This window comes from Schistocerca americana, chromosome 2 (genome assembly GCF_021461395.2).
Source record: "Schistocerca americana isolate TAMUIC-IGC-003095 chromosome 2, iqSchAmer2.1, whole genome shotgun sequence".
NCBI lineage: Eukaryota > Metazoa > Arthropoda > Insecta > Orthoptera > Acrididae > Schistocerca > Schistocerca americana.
This window is the reverse complement of record NC_060120.1, coordinates 490,909,730-490,936,150: the sequence shown is the minus strand read 5'-3', so window position 1 is coordinate 490,936,150 and position 26,421 is coordinate 490,909,730. Positions and strand designations below refer to the sequence as shown.

At 38.9% G+C, this 26,421-nt stretch overlaps 1 protein-coding gene across 2 annotated transcripts in view; it reads right to left on the bottom strand.

The window, feature by feature from the left end:
• The window catches only part of LOC124596012, a 137,879-nt gene that overhangs the window by 96,269 nt on the left and 15,189 nt on the right, over positions 1–26,421 (bottom strand). For both annotated transcript variants that reach the window (XM_047134967.1, XM_047134966.1), the window contains exons 2-4: positions 24,604–24,860; positions 17,494–18,796; positions 10,149–10,336 (exon numbers count right to left, since the gene is read on the bottom strand). In XM_047134967.1, the coding sequence (XP_046990923.1) occupies positions 10,149–10,336; positions 17,494–18,796; positions 24,604–24,860 (1,748 nt within the window). The remainder of the gene's footprint in view (positions 1–10,148; positions 10,337–17,493; positions 18,797–24,603; positions 24,861–26,421) is intronic.

Sequence of the window (26,421 nt, the reverse complement as noted above, 5' to 3'; positions counted from 1 at the left end):
GAAAATGATCCTATGTTTAAAAATGATCTGAAAGGTAATTATTTTTGTAGTGATTTTTGTATTAGTACGTGTGTAGGTGATGACGATGATCCTATGGGGAAAAGTACAGATGAGAAATATTTTTTATGTTTTAAGGAAGAAGATGAGATATATGATGATAAGGAGGAAACTGATATTCATGATAGTGTGTAGAAATATCCAAAGGTATAGTTGAGAAAAGAAGTAATTGTAATGATAGTGGTAAAGCTACTGAGTCCTGAGTTTAATTTCCAGTAACAAGTTTATATTCCAAAGGTGAAGGTACTTCAGCTAACAGTAGTGAGAGTAATGATAAATTTTTGGCTGAGATTATTACTGATGAAGTATTCTTTTATGACTTGTGGTTACATAGTGAGGCATTTCAGAATGATGAAAATTTTAGAAATTGCGTAGGATATCTGTAAATAACTAAAAGGTAAGTACATGAGTGAAGATCAATGCCAGTGGAGTGAAATTTCTTGGATAAGTGACATTCTAGGTGTGGATAGTACTAGTAATGATTATTCTGTTAGTGTGATGAAACTTTGTAATCCAGATAAGACCAATACAAGTAAGATACAAACCATAGATGACAGCTCCAAAGACATTGAAGATGATTTGTTATCCAAAAATGTTAAACACAGTGATTATGGTGAAGTTTGTAATTCCTTCATTAACATTAAAGATAGGATTATAGGAAGGCAGGTGCCTTGTCAACATAAGGAGCCAGGTGTCATGAGTTTCTGAGGCCTTAGTTAAAATCAGAGGTGCTACAGGTAAACATAGTAAAACAGTGAAGAATCAGACTCTGATTACTTGAAGGAGTAGATTTTACTCAAGGACTTTCAGAGGATTTTATACTGGGGATAAATTGGATAGGATAAGTAGGTTTTGATTGGGGAGGACAGAAGTTCTGTATTCCAAGACCACATGCAAGCTGTGTTGTAACCAATTTTCTCAAGTCAAATTTCAACAGCAACAGTAATAGTAAAGTTAATGGTATTCAGTTTTTGAAAGAAGTTGGAGGTGTGAACTATGACATTCTGGTATTGACACAGATGAGGCAGAGTTTGAAGGCTGTGTTAACATTAAAGTAGGAGAAGCTGGTGGGCTCAGCGAACATCAGAAACAGGAATTATGATCTTTACTTTGGGAGTACAGTGATGTCTTTATTAATAATGTGTCAGGACAAGTAAAATGTAACCAGCATACTTTACAACTGAAACCTCACAAGTCATTTTTTACAAGACCTTATAGTGTACCAACTGCCAGAAGATCAGCAGTAAAGAAAGAATTGCACAAAATGGAAGTACGTGATGTTACTGAAAGAAGTACCAGTCCTTACAATAACCACTTGTTGTAGTTATGAAGAGAGATGTAAGTGTGAGATTGGTGTTGGACTCCAGCCAGTTAAACAAATTTTTATGCAGAGAAACACTGATGGGCTTTTACGCAAATTTAAGAACATATAATTTATTTCAAGCCTTGATTTGATCTCAGGATCAAATTGAGGCTTGAAAGAAAGTAGATTTGATACGGAAACCTACTAACCACCAGCAATACCACCACTTCGACAGCTGCCAACCATTCCATACCAAGAAGTACTTTCCATACAGCCTAGCCACCCGTGGTCATCGCACCTGCAGAGCGGTCGCTCTTGAAATATACCGAGGTCTCACTGAAGCCTTCACAGATTATAATTATCCTCCCAACCTTGTACAAAAACAAATCTCCTGTGGCTTATATTTCCAGTCTCCCACCACCTCCCAAAGTCTCACCATCCAGCCACAGAGGAGCATTCCCCTCACAACTCAGTACCATGCAGGACTGGAGCAACGGAATTACATTCTCCGCCAGGGTTCCGTTGTGCCCTGAAATAAGAAATGTCCTGTCTACTATCTTTCCCACCCCTCTCACAGTGGTATTCCACCATCCACCAAACCCACACAATATACTCGTCCATCCCTACACAATCCCTGCTCCCAACTGCTTACCACATGGCTCATATCCCTGTAATAGATCTATAAGCAAGATTTGTCCCCACCACTTGCTCCAGTCAGGTCGCAAACATCACCTATCCCATCAATGGCAGGGCTTCCTGTAAAACCAGTCATGTGATCTACAAGCTAAACTGCAAACTCTGTGCTGCATTCTATGTGGGCATGATAACCAACAAGCTGTCTGTCCGTATTGATGACCACCGACAAACCGTTGCTGAGCACGCTGCCCATCACAACATTCTTCATTTCAATGACTGCTTCACAGCCTGCACCATCTGGATCCTTCCTACCAACAACAGCTTTTCTGAAATGGGTAGATGGGATTTCTCGTATGTTCCCATAAGCCTCCTGGCCTCAACCTTCGTTAGTCACTGTTCTCGCCCATCCATCCCCTGCCCTGTTCCATTCTAGCATTACACAGCCTTCATTCCACCATCGCACTCAGTCTTTTTACTTCTCTCCTTTTCCGCTACCCCCCCCCCCCCACCTCTCCCCTGCTCTCCGTCTAATCTCCCAACTGCACATAGCTATCCTACCCACTCTCCACCTCATCCCTGTGTGCTCCCAAGCAGCGTTTCACTGTCCCCCACCCCTACCCTACTATCCCTCCCCCTCCCCGCCCCAGCTTCCTCTTTACCCCCACCCAGTCATCACGCCCTTCATACATTGCTGCTGCTGTTTCCAGTGTGGCTTCAGTTGCCAGAGACTGCAGTCTTGTGAGTGAGTCGTGTTTGCGAGTGCGCGGCTGTGTGTGTGTGTGTGTGTGTGTGTGTGTGTGTGTGTGTGTGTGTGTGTGTGTGTGTGGTGTTCGTCGCCTATTTTTGATGAAGGCCTTGTTGGCCAAAAGCTTATTTGTGACAGTCTTTTTGTTGTGCCTATTTGCGACTCAGCATCTTCACTATATGGTGGCAACTTCCCTTTTCATAATGTTGTCAAGTAGACGAAGATGTAATTAGATGAATGATGAACACTAACTTCACTTAACAAAGATTTATTCAGCACTTGCACATTCAAGAGCGTGGAGCGAACTGCCTCCAGCCAGAACACATACAGTATATATACGGTTACAGAACATTCCAGTACAATGGTTCTTGGCATTTATGGATACTTCTAGAATGTACTCTAACCAAATATAGAAATTAAAATTGTACGGTCCAGGTGAGTTTTGAACTCACGACCCTCCATGCAATATTTTAGTATCATAACCACTACACCACGGTGCTACTCAGCTTCTTCTACGACATTGCTCCCTCCTTAAGAGAACAGCATTTCAGTGTTATCTCCTCCTAGTCCGGGAACGAGTCATCGGTCCTGCATACTCCAACTCCCCATGACTGATGCTCACCCTGGCAGTGATCTTCTCAGAACTTCTTTTGCTGCTGCGCTCTTCATCACCTTTCCACTTGTTGCCTGTCGCTGGAGCTTCGTATTTACCTTGGGTGGCAGGATCCTTGTAAGGGTTCCTTCGAAGGACGTGGACCACATCTCTGATCTTTCGTTGTCTTGCGTCAGAGTTGAAATCTTCAACTTCATAAGTAACATCAGACAACTGTCTTACAACCTTATAAGGTCCAAAGTAGTGCCTGAGGAGCTTCTCAGAGAGACCAACCTTCCGAACAGAAGTGAAGATCCAGAAGAGGACACCAGGCTGGTAGGCAACAGGGCAGTGGCTCGTGTCATACTTTCGCCGATCATTTTCTTGAGCCTGCGTCATGTGGAGTCGAGCTAACTGCTGAGCTTCCTCAGCGCTGGTTAACACCTGGCCGATGTAGTCGTCCATGTCATCAGGATGTAACGGAAACAAAGTGTCCATCGTTGTAGTCGCCTCACACCCATGTGCCCGGTAAAATGGCGTAAATCCTGTGGTGTCTTGTTTGGGGGTGTTGTAAGCGAACATTATGAAAGGTAGCACCTCATCCCAGTTGCTCCATTCAACACTGACGAACACTGATAGCATGTTGGTCGAGGTCTTAATAAGGCATTCAGTAAGCCCGTTAGTTTGCAGATGGTAGGCAGTTGTCGTGATGAGAAATGTTGCACTGATGGTTTATCTCTGTCACAAGATTTGATTGAAAAACTTTCCCTCGAACCATAATTAATGACCCAAGGGCACCGTGTTTTAATACAATGTCTTCCATGATGAATTTGGCTACCTCGGATGCTTCAGCTGTTTTCATGGCTTTTGTAATGGCATAGCGTGTCAGATAATCAGCGCAAACAATAATACACCTGGTGCCAGTAGCACATGTTGGAAATCGTCCAAGTAGGTCAATCCCAACATGCTGGAAAGGCATTTCGGCTGGTGGAATAGGTATGAACCGGCCACGTGGTTTCTGAGGAACTGCCATTCTCCTCTGGAACTCTCTACAGTGCAACACATAGTGACACACACTCCTAAATAAACTTGGCCAGAAAAATCTCTTGCAGATTCTATCATAGGTCTTAATAAATCCTAAATGTCCAGCCTCAGGTGTGTCATGGAATTTCTGTAGAACATCTAAGCACATATGTTTAGGAATCAATGGTAGCCACTTCTTTGCAAACAGACCAAAGTTTTTCTTGCAAAGTATTCCATTAACTACCTTAAATTGTCCTTTCACGTCCTCTGAGTGATTTAAGGCAACCATATTGAGATATCTTGGCATCCCTCTTCTGCTCAGCAGAGCGATCCTGGAGTGCAGTGAGACAGTCACAATCTTCATCAAAGTCTTGATGGTCTTGCACAGGGTTTCTGGAGAGACAGTCGGCATCTTGTACACTATGGTAATGTCATACTCTTGAAGACGTAGTGCCCACCTGATGAGACGTCCAGTTGGATCCTTAAGAACAGTCAGCCAACAACGTGAATGATGGTCTGTAACAACTGTGAATGGCCTTCCGTAGACACACTGTCGAAATTTGCACATGGCCCAGATAACAGCAAGACATACAATTTCTGTAGTCGAGTAGTCTTTCTCGGCTTTTGTAAGTGTCCTAGAAGCTTAGGATATAACCTTCTCTTTTCCATCCAAAATTTGCACCAGAAAAGCACCGATCCCATAACCACTGGCATCTGTGTGTAGTTCTGTAGGTGCTCTCTCATCATACAGACCAAGTACAGGGTCAGTTGTCAGAGCTTTTTGCAACACATTGAAAGAATCTTGTTGAGCGCCACCCCAGATAAATTTAGCATTGACTTTTAACAACTCTTGGAGTGGCCTGGCTTTGATACAAAAGACTTTGACAAAACAACAGTAATAAGGACATAAACCGAGGAAGCTTCTCACATCTTTAATACTTTTAGGAATAGCAAATTCCATTATAGATCTCACCTTTTCTGGGTCTTGCCGCACATCTTCGTTTGACAAGGTGTCAAAATATTTTGATTTCTTTTGCTCCAAAGATAGACTTTCTTGGACTAAGTTTCAGCCCACCTTGTTGGAGACACTTTAGAACGGCCCTCAGTCTTTTTATATGTTCATCAAATGTCTCTGAGAACACTATAATGTCACCTAAATAACAAAGACACATAGTCCACTTCAGATGAAGTAAAAGATTATCAATCATCTGTTCAAAAGTTGCTGGTGCGTTACACAAACCAAACGGCATTACCTTAAACTCATACAGGCTGTCAGGGGTGATGAATGCAGTTTTCTCACGATCAGCCTCATCTACTTCAATTTGCCAGTACCGAACACATGTCCATGGTTGAGAAAAACTTAGCCCCCTTCAGACAATATAGTGTATCGTCAATTTGTGGAAGAGGGTTAACATCCTTTTTAGTTATCTTATTAAGCTTCCTGTATTCATTTTCTCTACCCCGTCACGAATTATTCAATGTTCTGTTGATGACACACAGTATGCTCTCTGACTTATAGGTTGATGGTCTCCAGTGCTAATCCAGTGCTTCACCATCGATTTGTCTAATTTGTGCTTCACCTGTGGATTGGATAATTCAGCGAACTCTTGGAAGAATGGCAAGTAGCTTCTTCTGTTGTTCCTTAGTGAGAACTGGTGATAGTCGAGCTAGAAGATCTTGTCTCATAGTGGTAGCACTAATTTCGCCCACAGACTCGGTGTGGGAGGTTTATATGAAGCTCAGCTGTTCTTCAATGACCTGCTCAGCACTTGCTATGCCCGTCTTGGAAGGATCTGCGGTTCTCAGCGACAGATAACTATCCATAATTCACTGAATCCATTCTTAAATGAGACGACAGACGCTGGGATGACCAAGTTATTCTTCAGTGGTATGCTTCTCTTACATTCCACTACAAGATCCACTGGTTGATGCAAGGCATGACACGTGACAGTTACCTTTCTAGTACTGAATGCAGGAATGATCACTTCATCCAGCACACAGTCTCCACACACTCAGATGTGCATCTTCCTGTCCACAGTATCTCATCTCATTTAGCAGAATCTTTGAGCGACCACATTCTATAATTGTCTGAGAAGCTTTCAGAAAGTCCCATCCGAGAATGACGTCACAACTACACTCTTGTAAGATGATGAATTCTAAGGACTGTGTATTGCCACTTATACCCACATGAACGGTACATCTTCCTGTAGGTTTTACATATTTCCCATTAGCCACCTTCAGCAGAGATGTTTTGTTGTCGACGAATACAGTTTTCTGCACCTGGCGACGGTACTTCTCCAAAATGACTGAATATGATGCTCCAAAATCCATGAGGATATCGATGTAGTTTCCTATCATTTTTGTGGTGATCGACGGCGGAGGATTTTTCTCTTCGGCAGCCTCAACTCCAAGGAAGGTCGCACTCTTTAGTTTTCCAGGTTGCAGCAGCTAGGTGATCGGCCAGAGCTTCTAAACAGCTATGGAGACCTTGAACAGTGTGTTGGAGAGTGTCCTCTCCAGTGGCTAGCTTGCGACGATAGTGACCTACATCATCCCGCACCCACATCTTCTTGTTCATCTTCGTCGTCCCGGAGTTGGCGTCGGCTAAGATCGGTCTGCTGTCTTTGGGCATTTGCGTCATCAAATATCCGCCGCCTTTCTCAACAATAACGCACCACAAGTCCCGGTCATCCACAGTGGAAACATTCTGGTTGGTTATAATGCGTCCTTCGGATGTCAGTCTTCCTTGGTGCCCAAACAGGTTCCTCAGGCAGCATTGTAGGAACATTAACTCCACCTGGGTCTCAACTTTTTCACCATTTAAAGGGAAATGAAGTAAGAGACACTGGGTTCAATGTCTGTTCCACTTCCTCCCTTATGACCTCTTGAAGTGTCTTGGTCTTGGTTTTTTGTTCACCATGCAATTCAAGTGCCTTTGAACTTCCTCTCTCTCTATATGATGAAGAACACTTGTGAAATCAGTTGCTTCCTGACATCAATACGACGTTTGGAAGCCGTTCAAACTTCTTGTGTGTAATTCTTTTTTGATGCATTGTCTCGATATACTGGCACCATTTTATGAAGTCGTCTGCTGTCGAAACCTTCTTCAGGAGTAGGGCTTGATACATGTCCTCAGCAACATGAGATGTGCAACCTTATCCTCCTCCTTCATTCTAGGATCCACTATTTTACACAGCTCCAAGACGTCTTGAATGTAGGATGCTGTAGTTTCTCCTGGATGCAGTGGCCTGCACTTTAATTTATCTTCAGCCTTGCACTTCTGTCGTTGTGTGTCGCCGAAATAATTGCACAGTTTCACCTGGAATACTTCCCAGCTTGTGAACTTCTCTTCATTGTTCTCATACCATTGCTTGACAGTGACCTTCAAATAGAAAAATACGTTAGCCAAACACATGGTGTCATCCTATTTGTTAAATTTGGCTATATGCTCATATACCTTTGGCCACTTGTTTGGATCTTGGCCATCAACACCAGAGAACCCGGAAGGATGTCTCATGTGGTGGCACACAGTTTCTATCATCGTAACACCTTCTTCTTTTTCTGTCTCCCGTAGACTGCAATATGGCTTGAACTCGGGTTTCTTGCCAAGTAAATGGTGGCTCTGTCGTGGCCTGATGGGGGTCACTGTGTCGTCGATAATGTGCGCTATCACAAGTTCCAATACCAGCATCTCCACCACAATAATGTCACATAGAAGAAGATGTAATTAGAGGAATGATGAACACTAACTTCACTTAATGAAGGTTTATTCAGCATCTGCACATACAAGAGTGCGGAGCAAACTGCCTCCAGCCAGAACATGTACAGTATATATATACAGCTACAGAACATTCCAGTACAATGATTCTTGACATTTGTGGATACTTCTAGAATGTACTCAAACCAAATATAGAAATTAAAATTGTACAGTCCAGGTGAGTTTTGAACTCACGAGCCTCCATGCAACACTTAAGTATCATAACCACTACACCATGGTGCTACTCACCTCCTTCTGCGACAATATTGTTACATACTAATTTGCACTGTATAAAGCATAAACCTGAATTCAGAACTGTTCTCTTTATGTTTTCATCAACCTGTTATTCTCATACTCACATTTTGATTTGTGGGTTTTAATGAAACTGGTCTGACTATGTCATGTTCTATACATCTAGTGTAATTTCCAATACAAGATGTTTAATAACACATTTTGCAATACCCTTTTTTAATTGTCATAAACTTTGTAAATATTTCTTATAAAAAACCAGTCTTGATTATTTTGATGAATGTAAAAGTCAGAGAGGTATGCAGACATGGAGAAATTTAATAATCTTTGTCCAATGTGTTGTTATCTTTCTATTTAACAATCTATGGACTATAACTGGGTAAACTGAGTTGGTTGCTGGGGAGTAGTTTGTGGAGAGAATTGGTGTATGGCTGCATGTGGTCAAAGTTAAGCGAGTGTTGCCTATTATGTCTAAATAACAATTTTCAAAAGTATCTTTTTATATTTGTGAACCACAATGCAATAGTGTTATTTATAATTTGTGAAAAGATTTCAAAAATATATCAACAAACTGAAAACTGAAACATGTCTAGTGCATTGACTAGAATGGATAAAACAAGATCAAATCTGTGAACTCCTGCAAATCCACACATTTTTGGGTCTTTAAATATGTCTGCTTGTGTCTGTATGTGTGGATGGATATGCGCGTGTGTGCAAGTGTATACCTGTCCTTTTTTCCCCCAAAGGTAAGTCTTTCCGCTCCCGGGATTGGAATGACTCCTTACCCTCTCCCTTAAAACCCACTTCCTTTCGTCTTCCCCTCTCCTTCCCTCTTTCCTGATGAGGCAACAGTGTGTTGCGAAAGCTTGAATTTTGTGTGTATGTTTGTGTTTGTTTGTGTGTCTATCGACCTGCCAGCGCTTTCGTTCGGTAAGTCACCTCATCTTTGTTTTTATATATCATTTTGTCACTATTCTACACGAAAGCAAAAAGAAGACCCCTACACGTGAAATATGAGAAACAATTTTACCAACTAAGTATCAATTATTTTGATCAATCAACATGTTTGAACTTTCACCTTGTTTGCTCGTTGTGCTGTTACAAAGGATGACGTACATGTCCTGAAAAATAGGCAGAGATAGAACTGAAATAATTAATTTCAATTAGTAATTATAGGATTGGAGGTGGAACACGTAAGAAGCTGCAATACATCATTTACAACAAACTTCATGAGGGGATAAATATATTGTGAAGCAGTAGTGAGAATGACCAACTCTTTAAAAAGATATCTAGAAAATTATCATGGATGAGCACCACATTATATTCTTACAGCAAGTTTTTGAACAACGAAGACCTTCTTCCTTAAGGACAGGTTACCCCAGACTATTATTCCATATGACATTACCGTGTGAAAATATTCAGAATATGTCAACTTACTTATTTTTCTTTCCCCAAGGTTTACAACAATTCTAAGAGCACATGTGTCTGAACCAAGTTTTTTAAGAGTTCTAACGTGTGTTTTTTACAGGCTAAATTATCATCAAAATGGACATCTAAAAATTTGATGCTCCAATCCTATCTATTATTTGCTCATCATGTGTTACATTTATCACTATGGTAGTACATCTAGATATGCAGAACAGAATATGTTGTCTTTTTAAAATTGAGACTTACAGCAGACCAGACCTAAGACTGTGCCTTGGGAAACCACATATTCAAGGTATAGTTACCAACATTAATATGATTAAAAAAACATAATAACATTAAAACCATATAAAAGACTTACATGTTGGATTTGAACAACAGCTGAGCCAAACTGTCCCAACACATCAGCCATCTCCTCCAGAGCTTCGCAAAAGCGTTTACGAACAGAATTTATTACTGTATGCTCAGCTAGACGAATACCAACCAAGAAGTGGCACAATAAGCAGGATAGCAAAGCAGTATGAATTTCTGCTGATTCACATGAATTGTCTGCAACAAAAATTTTCAAATCAACAGCCAACTACAGGAGCTAAATTACTTATCTATAATAACATTCCCCACTAACAAATTTGATTAGGAAATGAGACACTGAAGGTAGTAGATACATTTTGCTACGTTGGCAGCAAAATAACTGATGACAGCCAAAGCAGAGAGGATATAAAATGTAGACTGGCAATGGCAAGAAAAAGATTTGTGAAGAAGAGAAACCTTTTTAGATCAAATACAGATATGTATGTTAGGAAGTATTTTTTGAAGGTGTTTTTCAAAAGCGTAGCCTTGTATGGAAGTAAAATGTGTACAATAAAGAAGAGAATAGAAGCTTTTGAAATATGGTGCTACAGAAGAAGGCTGAAGACTAGTTGGGTAGATCACGTAACCCACGAGGAAGTATGAGCAGGGACTGAATAGAATTGCAGTGAATAAATTTGTGGCACAAGTTGTCTAAAAGAGATAGGTCAACAGGACGCATTCTGACGCATCGAGGATCACCACTTCAGTATTGGAGGGAAGTGTGTGCATGTGGGGACTGAGAGGGAGACCAAGAGACGAATACAGTACAAAGGTTTAAAAAGGATGTAGGCTGCAGTAGTTATTCAGAGATGAAGACGGCTGCACAGGACAGATTAGTGTGAGAAGTGGCGTCAAACTAGTCTTTGGACTGGAGAGCACAACAAAAACTAACAACTGTTAGAATTTTTTATGCTGATTACAAACCATTATTGGCCTGTTCCATGCCAGGGACAGAAACAATCTTTGTAGAAGAAGAAGACTGCATTAAATGCTTTTGTCTTATTTCAAGACATGGGCAATGCAATTGCAGTAAAGCAAATTAATTAATTAAAAGGTTGTACAATTTGTTCTATGCAGCAGATACAAGAAATATGAAGACTATTAAAATAATTTCAATATATCAAAAGCTTGGGAAGAATTCCAACTAAGAATGTGCATAGTGAGGTGCACTGAAAGAAATTACAGGTATAGCCTATTCTCCAAATTTTGCATCAACACTCTTGTAACTAGTAAAGATTTGACTTGGCAGAAGGCACTGTGGTTATGACAATGAACTTGTATTCTTAAAGAGTGTTCAAATCTCTGTCCAATATCTTAATTTAGATTTTCCCCTAAAGCACTTCAAGTGAATGTCAGAATGGTTCCATATTTGGGCCACACCAACAGTGACCTCATTTCCCCATTCTTATCCAACTGCGTAAGTACTCAATGTCAAAAAGATTTTAAACTCAAACCTACGGTTCTTAACCACCATCATGATGCAATAATAATGCTGCATTCCTATAATTACATTATGTTATCAATTTTGGAATTATGTAATTCCATTCTATATATTCATAAGGTTGTCCAACTCACTCGACCATCTAATACATAGAGCAACTCAAATAGCATAGAAATAAAGACACACTTGGCAAGCCAACTTTATAAGCAGGAGAGTGAAAAACACAGTAACAACAACTGTCAAGACACACACACTTGTGTAACAGACAAATATTAGGCTGACATTTCATGAGTCTTGAAATTTCTGCTAACTAGCAACTTTGAAAAACAATCTTCTTTCAAACAGTAAATACAGGTTCTCATTACTGATATCATATCTGACAAGTGTATGTATCTCAACTTCAGCATAACTGTTGCCAGGGTCCTCTAATCATCTGATACTAAAGTTGGCTTGCATAGTAGGTGTGGTGCACACTGTATATGGTATTTGAAATTCTCTATGAACTCTGTATTCATTTCATTTGGACAGCCATATGGACATCTTAGGACAGAATTATATAACTCTGAAATCAATAATGGAATGCAAATACAAACATCACAAACATAGGTAGCTGAGTTGAATATTCCAAACATACGAGACATGTTCAGAGAGTAAGTGTACTGTGACTGTGACTGGGATGAGGTGTACCGTGAACCTGATGCCAATTTAAAATATAATTTATTTCATGACATTTTTGTAAATGCATTTGAAAACTGCTTCCCCAAGAAAATAGTTAAATATACTCGTAAGAAACCTTGTAACAAACCATGGCTTACTAAGGGTATAAAAATATCTTGTAACCGGAAAAGGGAAATGTATCTGACAGCAAGAAAGAGTAGTGACCCAGAAACTATCAAAAATTATAAAAACTACTGTGTTATATTAAGAAAAGTTATTAAAAAATCCAGGAGTATGTGTATCATGTCTGAAATCAGCAACTCTGATAATAAAATTAAAACAATTTGGAATATTATTAAAAGAGAAACAGGTCAACCAAGAGCAGAGGAAAACAGTATTACCATCAAATTGAATGAAAACTTTACAAACAAAAAGTCAGAAGTTGAAAATATTTTTAATAATCATTTTCTAAATGTTGTGGATATAGTAGGATCCAGGTGTTCATTAGAAGATGCTAGGCTGTTAATGGAAGAGGCCATACCAATGCAATTTGATACAATTGAAATCTCACCCACTTCTCCCTCTGAAATTAGGAAAATAATAAACTTGCTTAAAAGCAAAAACTCACATGGAATTGATGCCATTTCCAGCAAAATACTGAAAGCTTGTTCTCAACAGATAAGTAAGATTCTCATCCACCTGTGTAATAGCTCTCTGGAATACGGCATTTTTCCTGATAGACTGAAATATGCTATTGTTATACCTTTGCATAAAAAGGGGGATAGATCTGATGTCAACAATTACCGTCCAATCTCCCTTCTAACAGCTTTATCCAAAATTTTTGAGAAAGTAATGTATTCAAGAGTAGCTTCACATATCTGTAAAAATGAAGTACTAACAAAATGTCAGTTTGGTTTCCAGAAAGGTTTTTCAACAGAAAATGCCATATATGCTTTCACCAGTCAAATTTCGAATGATCTGAATAACCGAACACCTCCCATTGGGATTTTTTGTGATCTCTCAAAGGCTTTTGATTGTGTAAATCATGAAATTCTGCTAGACAAGCTCAAGTATTGTGGCATGAGTGGGACAGTGCACAAATGGTTTAATTTGTACCTCACTGGAAGAGTGCAGAAAGTTGAAATAAGTAGTTCTCGTAACATGCAAAGATCAGCACATTCCTCAAACTGGGGAACTATCAAGAATGGGGTTCCACAAGGGTCAGTCTTGGGTCCTTTGTTGTTCTTATTATATATTAATGACTTGCCATTCTATATTCATGAAGAGGCAAAGTTAGTTCTCTTTGCTGATGATACAAGTATAGTAATCACACCTGAGAAACAAGAATTAACTGATGAAATTGTCAATACTGTCTTTCAGAAAATTACTAAGTGGTTCCTTGTAAACGGACTCTCACTGAATTTTGATAAGACACAGTACATACAGTTCCGTACAGTGAATGGTATGACGCCACTAATAAATATAGACCTTAATCAGAAGCATATAGCTAAGGTAGAATATTCCAAATTTTTAGGTATGTCCATTGATGAGAGATTAAATTGGAAGAAACACATTGATGATCTGCTGAAACGTTTGAGTTCAGCTACTTATGCAATAAGGGTCATTGCAAATTTTGGTGATAAACATCTTAGTAAATTAGCTTACTACGCCTATTTTCACTCATTGCTTTCATATGGCATCATATTTTGGGGTAATTCATCACTGAGGAATAAAGTATTTATTGCACAGAAGCGTGTAATCAGAATAATAGCTGGAGTCCACCCAAGATCATCCTGCAGACATTTATTTAAGGATCTAGGGATATTCACAGTAGCTTCTCAGTATATATACTCTCTTATGAAATTTGTTATTAACAACCAAACCCAATTCAAAAGTAATAGCAGTGTGCATAACTACAATACTAGGAGAAAGGACGATCTTCACTATTCAAGATTAAATCTAACTTTGGCACAGAAAGGGGTGAATTATACTGGCACTAAAGTCTTTGGTCACTTACCAAATAGTATCAAAAGTCTGACAGATAACCAACAAGTATTTAAGAAGAAATTAAAAGAATGTCTGAATGACAACTCCTTCTACTCCATAGAGGAATTTTTAGATATAAATTAAGAAAAAAAAATATTAAAAAAATAAAAAAAATAAAAAAATAAAATAAAAAACACAAAAAAATAAAGTTGTTATATTAACTTAAGTATGTTGTTAAATTAACCTAATTATGTCATGTATTGGAAAATTTGACTCGTTCCACATCATTACGAAATATCGTATTCGTGATCCATGGAACTAGTATTAATCTAATCTAATCTAATCTAATCTGACCTTTACAAGCTGCATTGTTTTCTTTTTTTCAGGGTTGGCAACACTGAGTGGTAGAGGAAGACCCAGTGCCCAGAGTGAGCATCACAGGAACACAGTAGCACATAAACTCATGTTGTAGTGTCCAGTTGCATGAAACAAGTCGGTAAGAAATCTTGCCAAGTGCAAGCTACATACTGTGATCAACTTCCTACTCGCAGAATGAATAACACCTACTGCAACTTTTCCACGAAGCAAAATCTTTTACAGCAAAAATTCTCCCATGTGAGACACACACCAAAAACTCTGTGCACGATGGGTCCAAAAACAGCTGACAGAGCAGCACAAGAAAAATAGCATCAATAACGCCAGTGAGTTTCTTGAGCAACTTGAATTGGAAGGTGAGGTTTTTCAGAGCTCTACTGTAACTGGACATGAAGTGTGGGCAGGTCAATACACACGAGACAAAAAGACATTTGTTATAGTGGCATCACACCAATTCCCGCCTCCCAAAAACTTCAAAACCACAATTTCGGGCAAAAAAACTCATGGTCTCAGAGTTTTGGAACTGGAAATACGTCATTTTGGTTGGATTTCTGCCTCAGGCAGAGGCCATCACTGCACAGTGGTTTTGATGTGGTGTCATCATAAGACTCCACTCATGTGCTGACCATCAAAACCTGCCAGTGCAAACATCAGTATCTGTGGACCCCGATGGGTGGCACCAGTGTGGCAGATGCCACACATCCCTTCTGCAGTAAGATTACACGACATCAGTGTCATCTCTGGCACTAGTGTAAAGGACGCTGAATTTGACAGCTGAGCTCCCCGGGACAGCGGCCACTGACATTATCATTACTTAGGTCTGCAAGAACCAGAGCAGCTAGAAAGACAGCTTGCTGTTGTGTTGACAATAAACTTTATTCAGTGACTAGGAATGTTTGTTATGTTCTAAATGACTGCTTCTCAAGAGACAATTAAATGTGTTTGATTATTCAATCACAGCACCGTCTGTTGATATCCTGTAGTGTGCCCAGCTGCCCTGACCTGTCTCCTGCTTCCCAGTCTACGAATTATTTTTGTAATCGTCTGAGATACAATTGTGAGACCAAAAAAAGGAGCATCCAAAACAAAAGGAGGGAAATGCTGATGAGAGGAGTGTGCTTGTTGCACGACAGTGCATGTCCTCACACAGCCTTAGTCACCAAGGTGCTCTTGGACTCATTTGGTTGGATGATTTGAACCCCCCCCCCCCCCCCCCCCATATTACCCTGACTTGGCACCCTCAGTTTATCATCTTTTCACCTTGCTGAAGGCGTATGAGTGAAATTAAATTTTTAGCCACCGAGCAGATGCAGAAACAAGTTCTGAAGTGGTGGAAAGAGCTGGTGGGAGAGTTCTTTGACAAGACCATAAAAGAGCTTGTGCCATGACTCACCACATGCAATGAACAGGATAGCAATTATGTGGAAATATAATCAACAAATGTATCAACAACACTCTGTAATTTTTTTAATACTTTTTTCTAAAAAAATATAAAAATCCAGTACACTTACGTTCTGAAATGTCTTGTATAATACAGTACCAGTAAATGCAGTTGAATGCTCAAAATACCTATATGGAAATATGGCTCACATACAAAAGACTTTTTGAAACAATTGCATTAGTAAAAATTCCAAATATATGAAGCATTTCCCAGAATTCATTTTACAGGGTGACATTGAGTCCTTTACATAAAAACAAAAAAATCAGAAAACTTCAAAAGCAAAACCTTGAAAAAACAATAAAACAGACAGAGAACTAACTTCTTAGTTTGAACACTCATAGTCGACATAATCAATTACATTTAGTAAACAATAACATTTGACTTAACATCATAACATGCCAAGCAAAAAATTTCTTTAATCCTTGAGTAGTCATGTGGGTGGTATATGTCATGCATCAACTTTCTTTTTGTTATGCTGTTGCCTGTACAGGTTGTCCACATGTATGAATTTGTATAGCTTCATATTACACTTCAAAGGTCAGTTTTTCGCCCCTGGTCTTTGAATGTGCTTATTGTTAGCAAGCATAAAAATAAGTTTCTCCACTTTGTGTGCTGTAGTTGAGAATTATCACCTGTGCAACCACTGGTGTTACAATTTCCATTTCAATTTCAATATGGAAGTTATTTACTTTTCAGAATTTAATACAATTAAAATGAAAATAAAGCACTGAAGAGAACTGGTTTCCTAACCATTATTGCATGGGAACTTGTGAAGCCCCAAACACAAAGGAGATTTTGAGCACCATATGTAGCTAAGGAGGTCAGGAGGCACAGATTTCCACTGTGTGGAATGGAGGGGACTGTAAAGAAGCCACAAGAGGAAAGAAAGAGAAAAAAGAGGGGGAATGTGTTACGAGAGTGGCAGAGCACAGGACAAATAAACCAGAAGTAGTGTGTTATGTGTGGCAGGTGGACCTGCTCTGATCATTTGAAGGACATTTGTGTTAATTGTTTGGACAGTGCGGACTGAAATAATAGATGTATCAAAAAGTAATTTTTGAAATATTGGTTTAACTCTTGTATCAGAGAGGCTCATATACAGGCATTGCAGTGTATGTTCATAAATTACACTTATTATTCATTTTTACTGCAATATATGTTCATTTTTGTTTGTTTTCATTAAAATAGTTATGTATGGATATTATAATATGCATAGATCATTCATGTATGGTGTTTAATAATTAAATGACTCTGAAATCATTATGGACATACATATCCTATTATGTTTCATCATTGTTAATATAACACTGAGAACAATGGTCAGTGACAGCTGTCACCCAAGCGACCCATAGTGTAGCAGAAATTCATGCAACTACTGCACGGCTAAAGTAATAATATCTATGTTACACTGAAGGACACAGAAGCAATTTGTTGCTGTTCTATAGTTAATCTTACCATTTCTACAAGATGGCAGCTTTGGAAGACAGTCTTCTTTTAAATGGTAAATAAAGGTTCTCATCATTGATATTATCTGAGAACTGGGCAGCAGCAAGACATTTTTAGAAAACTGCGAGCAGAACTTCTCTGGGAAAACATCTGAGACCTCAGCCATTAATAATCCAGACGTTACTGGCCCTTCAAACATAGCCTTTAAAGTAGTTAACAATTTTGAAATAAATTTCTGCAGTCTATGAAGTTTCATAAACATCTCAAGGATGGTACACATAAAAGTTGTATATCTAAGCATTACTGGCAGTACCGGTTTAGTAGAAAACATTATTTCTTTTAAGATGTCCATTATTATTGGTTCCACTACTAATGGGCTAAGCTGAACAAAACAGCACAATATTTCAAACATTCTTTCTGATGCAGCGTTGTCTTGAACAACTGACAACATCAGAGCTTGTAGCCATTTCAACATTGTAACTTCTTTAATGACAGCATCCAAGTTTGCTTCTTTTGTAATTATAACATCAAGCAAGCCCTTCAAGACAGCCAATGATGTTTCATCAACATTATGTGGTTTGTGAACATTCAACTCATTAAAAAGCATTTTAAAATCTCTGTACCTTAATAACTGTACTCTGGAGTCCCCCAGTGGAGCCATAGTTGTTGGCTTAAAGCCAACAAGAAAGCTAAATACTACAAATGCCTGAAATAAACCACTGCTGTCCTCTTTAGTGTCGGTAACAACAGCACCAAAAAATATAGCATATAGCTTAGACACAACATCTGCTCTAAATTTCTCTCTTGCTAAAAGCAAAGTATAAAGCAGTGTTTCAGTAATGACATTATTAGAGCAGCTTTCACTTTCAAACACTGAGGAGAGAGAAGAAACAATATCTTTAACACAGTTCTTTGGCAATAATATTTGCTGCACAAACTTAAGTGTCTCTTTTTCAATACAAGTGCTGTCTTCAATGGTACTCTGCTGTTGCAGTTTCAACACTGCTTTCACAAGTGAAGCTGAAACACAACTAACAAAGCCAGTACTAAGTTTACCTTTTACAGAACTTTGTTTACTAAATGATACGATATGATTCAGACAGTCAAAATATAATGTCAGTTTTCGAGATATGTCAGTGTCTTCAAGTTCAGACAAAGCTTCAAAAAATGAAGCACAAAGTAGGTACAGCTCTTCCAAATTTCGTGCAAGATGTTGCTGGAAAATCGTTGTCTGTAAAATGTTAAGAGTGCAATGAAGACCTATTAACTGCACACTGCTAGGATGTACCTCCTTCATGTGGTCTTGAATATCCTAAAAGAAAACAAAAAAGAGACAGGTTAGCCTTCCGTATTAATTGATAATTACAAATGGCTACATTTTTTTATCATCTAAATGACATGAAGAATAGGCTGCACTTTACAAAGAGCCAATGACATGCTGTACTTGTTCATCATATTGAGCAGATGTCTGCAATGCATGTCACCCGCAGTCAACTGCAGGCTGAATATTGGTTACAGTACCAAAACAACACAAATTACTCATATCATGTGGACAGCCCATTCACCATTTCCTGCTTTTGCCACTTAAAGGTGTTCCTTTTACTGACATATACAGCACTCTTGCACTGTTGTGTCTCAAAGGCAGAATCTAGGTTGGGGTCACAGACCAAGCAGTATTGTAGCCCAATGTCTAGATTAGGATGAAAGGTGACAGTTGGTTCTGATTTGGCAGACCCAACAATTGTCAATATTAAATCTAAATTATGGTGACAGTAGGAAGATGACTATTTGGTTGTGAGTTAGAGAAGCCGACAAATGTGAATGGAAAGTCTAGGTTACAGTGGCAGACCATCAAGACGCGGCAAAAGCACAAAATGAAAACTAAAAGTCATTACAAACTTGCGTCTATTTGTCTCCTGTAAATAAAATGTTTTCCTCTGAAAATACACTTTTATTGCACTCCATACCATATACCAAGGTTACTGTAACATTAAATTCATGACCATCAAGAAAGATGTTATTAACATACAATTTGTAGTTGGAGAACAGAAGGCCTCTTGCAAAATTTGATCTGAAGAGCACTAAAAGCCAAAAACAGTAATGCAAGAAAAAAATAAAAATTTTCATTCCAGAAGGCACAAGTCTTTCAATAACACATACTTGCTTCCCACAAACTCTTAATCAAGATGTGTTTGTACGCCAGAGCACATAATTATATACTAATTATTTCATGCATGCAAACTGCTCTCCCAATTCATCAAAAATTAAATACTAGTTGCCAAATATGAGACTTTTTATGAAGTTTTTGCAGAATGTTCAACAACTAACATCAGATATAGCTGTTATAACATGCTCTTCTATTCTGAACATATTATCCCTGTAAGTTGCATTTCCCCAAACACTAATCCATACCTCATATCTCTTACCTAGTATTTATCCCATTGTAGAGGATCCTGTTTTTCACAATTTTGCAAATTAATGTATTTTCACCTCGCATGGCCCTTCCTGCACCTCCTCCTCCCTCCCCAGCCATCAGTTAACTTAAGCAAGGTAAGTTGTGCGCATCACATGTCTCCGAATCATACAAACTATGTTCTCTGTGCTGTGTGTTAAAATATTATAACAATTTGTGGATCATGTATTCTGGTGCAAAGATTGGCGACCAGCCCAACACTTGTCTAATCGAGCAAAAATAAATCACCTAAACACCACTTTAACACTAGAGGTACCGGACTTTGCCGTACCCCTAGTAGTACCTGTGGGTCATTTTTGACCCACAGCAGTTAATTGCCGTTTCATTCATATCTGGATGGTGTTTTCAGTGTCACCATGTTCACAATACGCTCAGGAAGACTCTGAAGTACAACCAAGGATAATTTGGTCCCTAAAATGAATAGTACATGGTCAAACAAATTTTCAGAAATAAGCTTATTTTTATTTTAAATTTTACAGAATAAATTCCACAGTCTCTCATCAATCATCGTTAAAACAAGTACATAAAACAATGTTACAATGTTTTTCTTTATAAAAAGAATGAAACTGATTTAAAACATACTGTTTACGTGAGTACTAATAGTATTTTTACTTTTACAGACAAATAAGCTAAGTACTGAGAATTTATGAAACATTCTAAAATGCAGCAGGAGATTAAAATGATCCATGTGTTTTCTTGCTTATTGCAATCAAGGAACTAAAACATAAGAACCAACAACTTCGGTCTGTAATTATACATATTTGGAAATGTTTAGGAACAAAGAGTTGATAGAATTGTCTAAGCTGGAATGGAGTCACAGTTCAGACATTCAACAAGAGCTTTTGCTTGGCAGCTTTTGCACACACACACACACACACACACACACACACACACACACACACACACACGCACACACTTGTTGCACTTGAAGCATATGTTTAATGTTTTATTCTCCTCTTGCTGTTTGCAGGAAACCAAAATTTGACAACGCCTTCTATTTCCATATCGGTCAGCACCAGTATTGAGTGTCTTCAAAGGGAGATTGGCTCCTCTTTGCAGTATGTAGGGGGCAGCAAGCTCATCTGCTTTTCTGAGGGTAAAGCTCAGAATGAAACCTTCTTAGTGGTAAGTAACTTACAAATTATGTGAACATTGATCATGGCAGGGTCAAGAATATTGTAAAAGATTCGCACAGTCCATCAGTGGGTGCCAGCTTGTACACTGTAGTGTCTAACCCTTTGGTCAACTGTATCGAATCCACCCTCAGTTTAACTATAAAATATCACATTTTCCTCTCAACATTTTCATTCACTTGACATCTAGCATGCATGTTGCTCAGAATAAGGAAATAGACAAGTGTTGGGCTGGTCGCCAATCTTTGCACCAGAATACATGATACACAAATTGTTATAATACACAATGCATCATCTCCACTCAACGCCACAGGAGGGACCTCTTCGAGTGATCTCCAAAGAGTGCCACTTACTGCTTGATAAGTCTTTGTATGAAATACCCCAGGCACCATATACTCCAAGAGCATAGAGTAATCCAATGAAAGCATCTAGTTCTTCCAGGCTTTGGGACCACTCATTATTACCAAATGTGCTGGGAGCCTTTTCTGCAGTGCTTTTTTTTACTTGTTTCTGATGGGGTCACTGACACATAGCTGCAACACAGAGAGTGGTGAGTCACCTACAACATGTCGTCTGGTGTGTCCCGTCAGCCTGGGTACCTTCTGCAACACATTCTGGGCGCTGCGCCTATCTGCTATGTCGCCTGGCTCAGTCCGTCCCCACTTGGTACCACTGGAACTCTCCACTTCCTTGCCTGGAAGTGAATGTCGCATGGCACTTCCCTGTTCCTTGTCCACGATGAGCTGCTGCACCATGTCTGGCACCCAAATACCGTGACCATGTCCAACTCTCGCTGCTCCGTCAACTGCACTGACTGCCACACTATTGCCGTCTTTTGAGTCATCCACAACACCTGGATCATTGCCTTTGTCAGCTGCAAATTGAATCATTTACCAAAATTCTTTGTAGCTGGTGAGAGATAGGGAATAGTCGGAAAGACCAGCAATGATGCAGTTTGACTTATGCGTTTACATTAGATAATGTATTTTGAATAAAGTTTTATGTTTCAGTGACTTAAAGACTCCATCAGGACACTCCTGCACTGCTTCATCATTGTCCTTGTCGAGGGACTCGACCTGCACTGCACACTCATTTGGCTCATTGTTGGGAGGGACGTCCACGCCCTCAGGTAGCATCCATAAATTCGACACATAAAGAATAGAAAAAAGGAACTTGTACCATGGACTACATGCTCATTGGTTCAAAAACTTCAACAGAATGGTTCATGCTTACATTTTGGAAGAGGTAGGTCGTTGTCAGATGGATCAGATTCTGCTTGCTGTTCATTTGATACATCTAAATCACTTGAGTCAGCAGTTTCCACTGGAACAAAATTGTTATCCTCCTCCATATTCATCTCACTACCGGATTCATTGCTTGATAGAATCAGTGAAATGTTCTCCAAATAGTAGAGAATCTCAGCCTCCGTAAGGCCATGTCGTCTTGCAATCGCAGCTTCAATGACGCGAACTTGTGAAAATAAACTGCAAGCTCACATCGCTGGCATCAGGACTGCCTCAGCCCGCTCAGCTTGACCACAGACAAAGGTATACTGACTAGAAACTTTCATAAGGGTGATGCACATGACATATGCTGTCATGTAATAGAACTATTAGCTGAACTCCTGACAGTGATGCAGGGAGGGGGAAGGCTTCCCACTGCATAATATATTACTTGAGGCTTCCCAGTGTCACTTCGTGTGCCTGCATGTCACCAGTCTGAGGAAAACAGAAAGCCATGCTGATACCCCTCCATGCTGATAACAATCTTCGAATTCTTAGTATTTCACATTCTTTTTGGCCAAAAGTGTTATAATATACTCCAACATCTTGTGAATAATGTCGAGGCATGCCCAGAAACTATTTAGTGTCTGAAAACTGGTGTCATTGATATCAAAGTGCATTAAAATGTGTATGGGTCAAAAATGACCCACATGGTACTACTGATACAACAGGTAAATTTTTCATACTTCTAGGTGTGCTAGTAGGATGAAATTTTGGTGAGTTGTACAATCCCATAAATGATGAAGTCACAGGAGCATTTTGTCCCGCGATGATTATGGAGGGGAGTAGAGCCCTATAAAAACCCTTTTTAGTCAAAAATGGCCCACGTGGTACTTCTAGTGTTAAGGCTGGCCAGTGTATCAGATCAATGGTTGTTAACATACCACGCAGACTCATTCTGTGTCTGGCTCATCAGCCATTGCACTGTGCACTGATTTTGTAATTCATCAATGAATGAAAATGTGCAGAATAAACTTGTTTCTTTGTTTTTAAATCATCTTTAGCATTAAGAAAGTGTACTGCAACTGAGCTGAACTAAGGTGCTTCCTTATCTCTGAGATGTGGATTTTCCAATTAAGACTGTGATCTACCTGTAGCCCCAAAAACTTAACACTATCTACTTCTTATATTTCATTGTTGGAGTACACCATTATTTAAGTTTGTGGAATTCTATGAAATGTATTGATAGTTTCTGGAAAATTATGAAAGTAGTGAAATGTGGCCACTACACAGCCCAAGACGTTAACCCACATAAACTTCTTCCTTTCAGACTATGTTAACGAGAATGTGATCATAGACTACCTGAATATGCAGTGAAACCCAGTGACAACATAGTGAAGCTGTGACTTGAAACTTCTTAATTTTTGTGTGAGAGCCATCAGTAATATGCAAATGCAACTTCAAGAATATGTAACATTAAACAACAATTGAAAAGCCATGATCGCTTCAATATCATTTACTAGATGACAGGTATCAGCACTCTGAAGGTGCCATCATCGGATCTGAAATATGGATTAACATTTATAAAACCATATGGACATCATGGCACATGAGGCAGACCGTCTGATAAAATCATTGTCACAACCAATAAAAAATAATAAAAAACTGCTCTCATGGTCGTTCTTTCCATAAAATATAAAACTGAAGTCACCAGATGAAACTACCACTGCTCGCCTAACACCGGTCGGCATCATCACTGCCCAGATCCGATGATGGCACCTTCAGAGTGCTGAAACCGGTCATTTAGTAAATCACATTGAAGCGATCGTGGCTTTTCAATTATTTTAAAAACAGAGTGATCGCCCCACGACACACCATGTGTTCACTGCAAAATTAAACAACAAATGTGTTGAACATACTCACCACCACGGGGTATTTTCACGCTGTATTGAGTACTTTGATATGAATTCCATACTAATCTTGTCCTAAACAAAGATTTAACTCTTAAAACAAACTAAGTCATAGGTCATTGTCAACATTCCTGGCTGTTTTCCATATTCCTGTCATTACATACACATTATCAATTAGAAATTTGTTAAGAACTTAAAACTAGTCAATAGCCTACAAAATTTGGTTGTCGGTTGTATTTCTCTTCCCCTCTGCCCCCTCTCCCTTTTATTTATTTATTTTTCAAAATAAAAGTAGCACAGTTCCCTGTATATCTGGCAGCTGTAATTTTCTAAGCAGCGTATATCACTTCAAATTAAAATTTCTCGGAATATAAACGTACCTGCACCAACAAACTTTTCACATTAGTCCTTATGTCAGAACCAATAATATTCAATGAGCTGATATTTGCAAGGCACTCCTGCAGTGCCTTCCATACATCCTCTGATTGTGTTTTTGGTACATCAAGGTCACAAAACCACTTTATGATAATTTCCTCTTTATGCTGGATACGAAAACTGTTGTCTTGAAGGACATTTTTTGCTAGGCACAGTCTTTTACACAGAGGTATGGTCTCCTCGTTTAATCTGGCTAGCAGCACTGTAAAGAAAATGGTAACATATATCATTGTACTTTCACCATACTAGAAACACACATTACATATGAATGTGTGAAACCTACAGCATATCCACATCCATGACAATCTCCTCACTACAACTATACAAAATAAATAACGTATCTAAATAACACATCTAATCCAAAATAATAATTGGAGATACAAAGATCCAACAATCAGTACCTCAAAGAAACTTTCTGAGCACACAGCATGTGTTGAGACAGTTTCATTATAACAAATAATAACAGTGAAAACAATACATCCAACGAAAAGACTTCCTGTCTGTACACATCAGTATGACTGAAGAACACTACACTCACAGTTAATTCTTAACAAATATAGCCACTCCAACCTCCGTGTAGTCACATTCAAAGCAACCACGTCAGCACAGATAGTATCATCTAAACAATGAATCATGTTGTAAAAATACAGAGTGTCATGGTCATAGCATTCAACAAAATAAAAGTGTCATAATAAGAGTCGCCAACAGCCTTAATGAATTTAATGAAAGACATTACTGAAAAACACCATAGGCTGCACTCATAAAACCCTTATTTCAATTTTGACCTTCTTGGCATCCACATAAAGGGCAGCTGCATTACAAACTATCAAGCAGGTTCCATGTAGTCACACAACTGAAAAATTGTCTTTAACTAATAACCTGAATTTAAAAATCACAAAAAATATAATACTACATAACATGGAAGTAGGCATTGTAATTCGTAACATCATAATTCATAACGTAATTCATATGTGACACTTGTGTGACAACAAAGTTCATATCTGTCAGAGGAATTAATGAAAAACGTGGAAATTATTTTGCACCTGTTCAACACCCAACTGATGTTCTGTTATGCAAAGCACGTACATGCAGAAATGCCTTTAGATATTTCAGTTTCCCATAGTGATATGGGAAGCTCATCTTCCTTATTTAACAAGCTTCTTATGTACTGATGGAAAGATCCAAGCATATTATGATTGGCACCCTTAGTGCTGCCCAAGCTGCAATTTCTTGTTTTCCCATTAATTACTTCTACTGTTTTTACAATTATTTGGCATCTATGTCTTGAGAAACATTTACCCTAGATAAGGTTGACTGAAAATTTTGCAAATCACAAGGCTTGAGCAGGCACTGCATTTTGGTTACACTGAATGCTTCTGGGAATTAGTTGTCAAAGTAAAGTCTTACCAGAAACATTCAGGTGTAGACCATGCTGTGTGAGATGTAAATGTGTTAGGAGCAACACACCAGTTATACCCATGTGTGATCATCCCATCTTGTTAAGCAACTTCTGGAGTCTGCATCTACATATTTGACAAAAAGCTTCAACCAAGGCTTGTCATTTCACTCAAGGAATATTCCCAGTGAAGCGCCTGATGTTGCCGTCAACTGCATAGTTGCGGTAATGGTCCAAATTGTTCCTGCCACCCATACCAAATAAGTTAACTAAATTAACCTATACTAGATGCCGGTTATGTACTGTATTGCAATGGTGATGTGGTGTGTGATGTCATACATGCACGAACAGAAAGGGAAGGAAACAT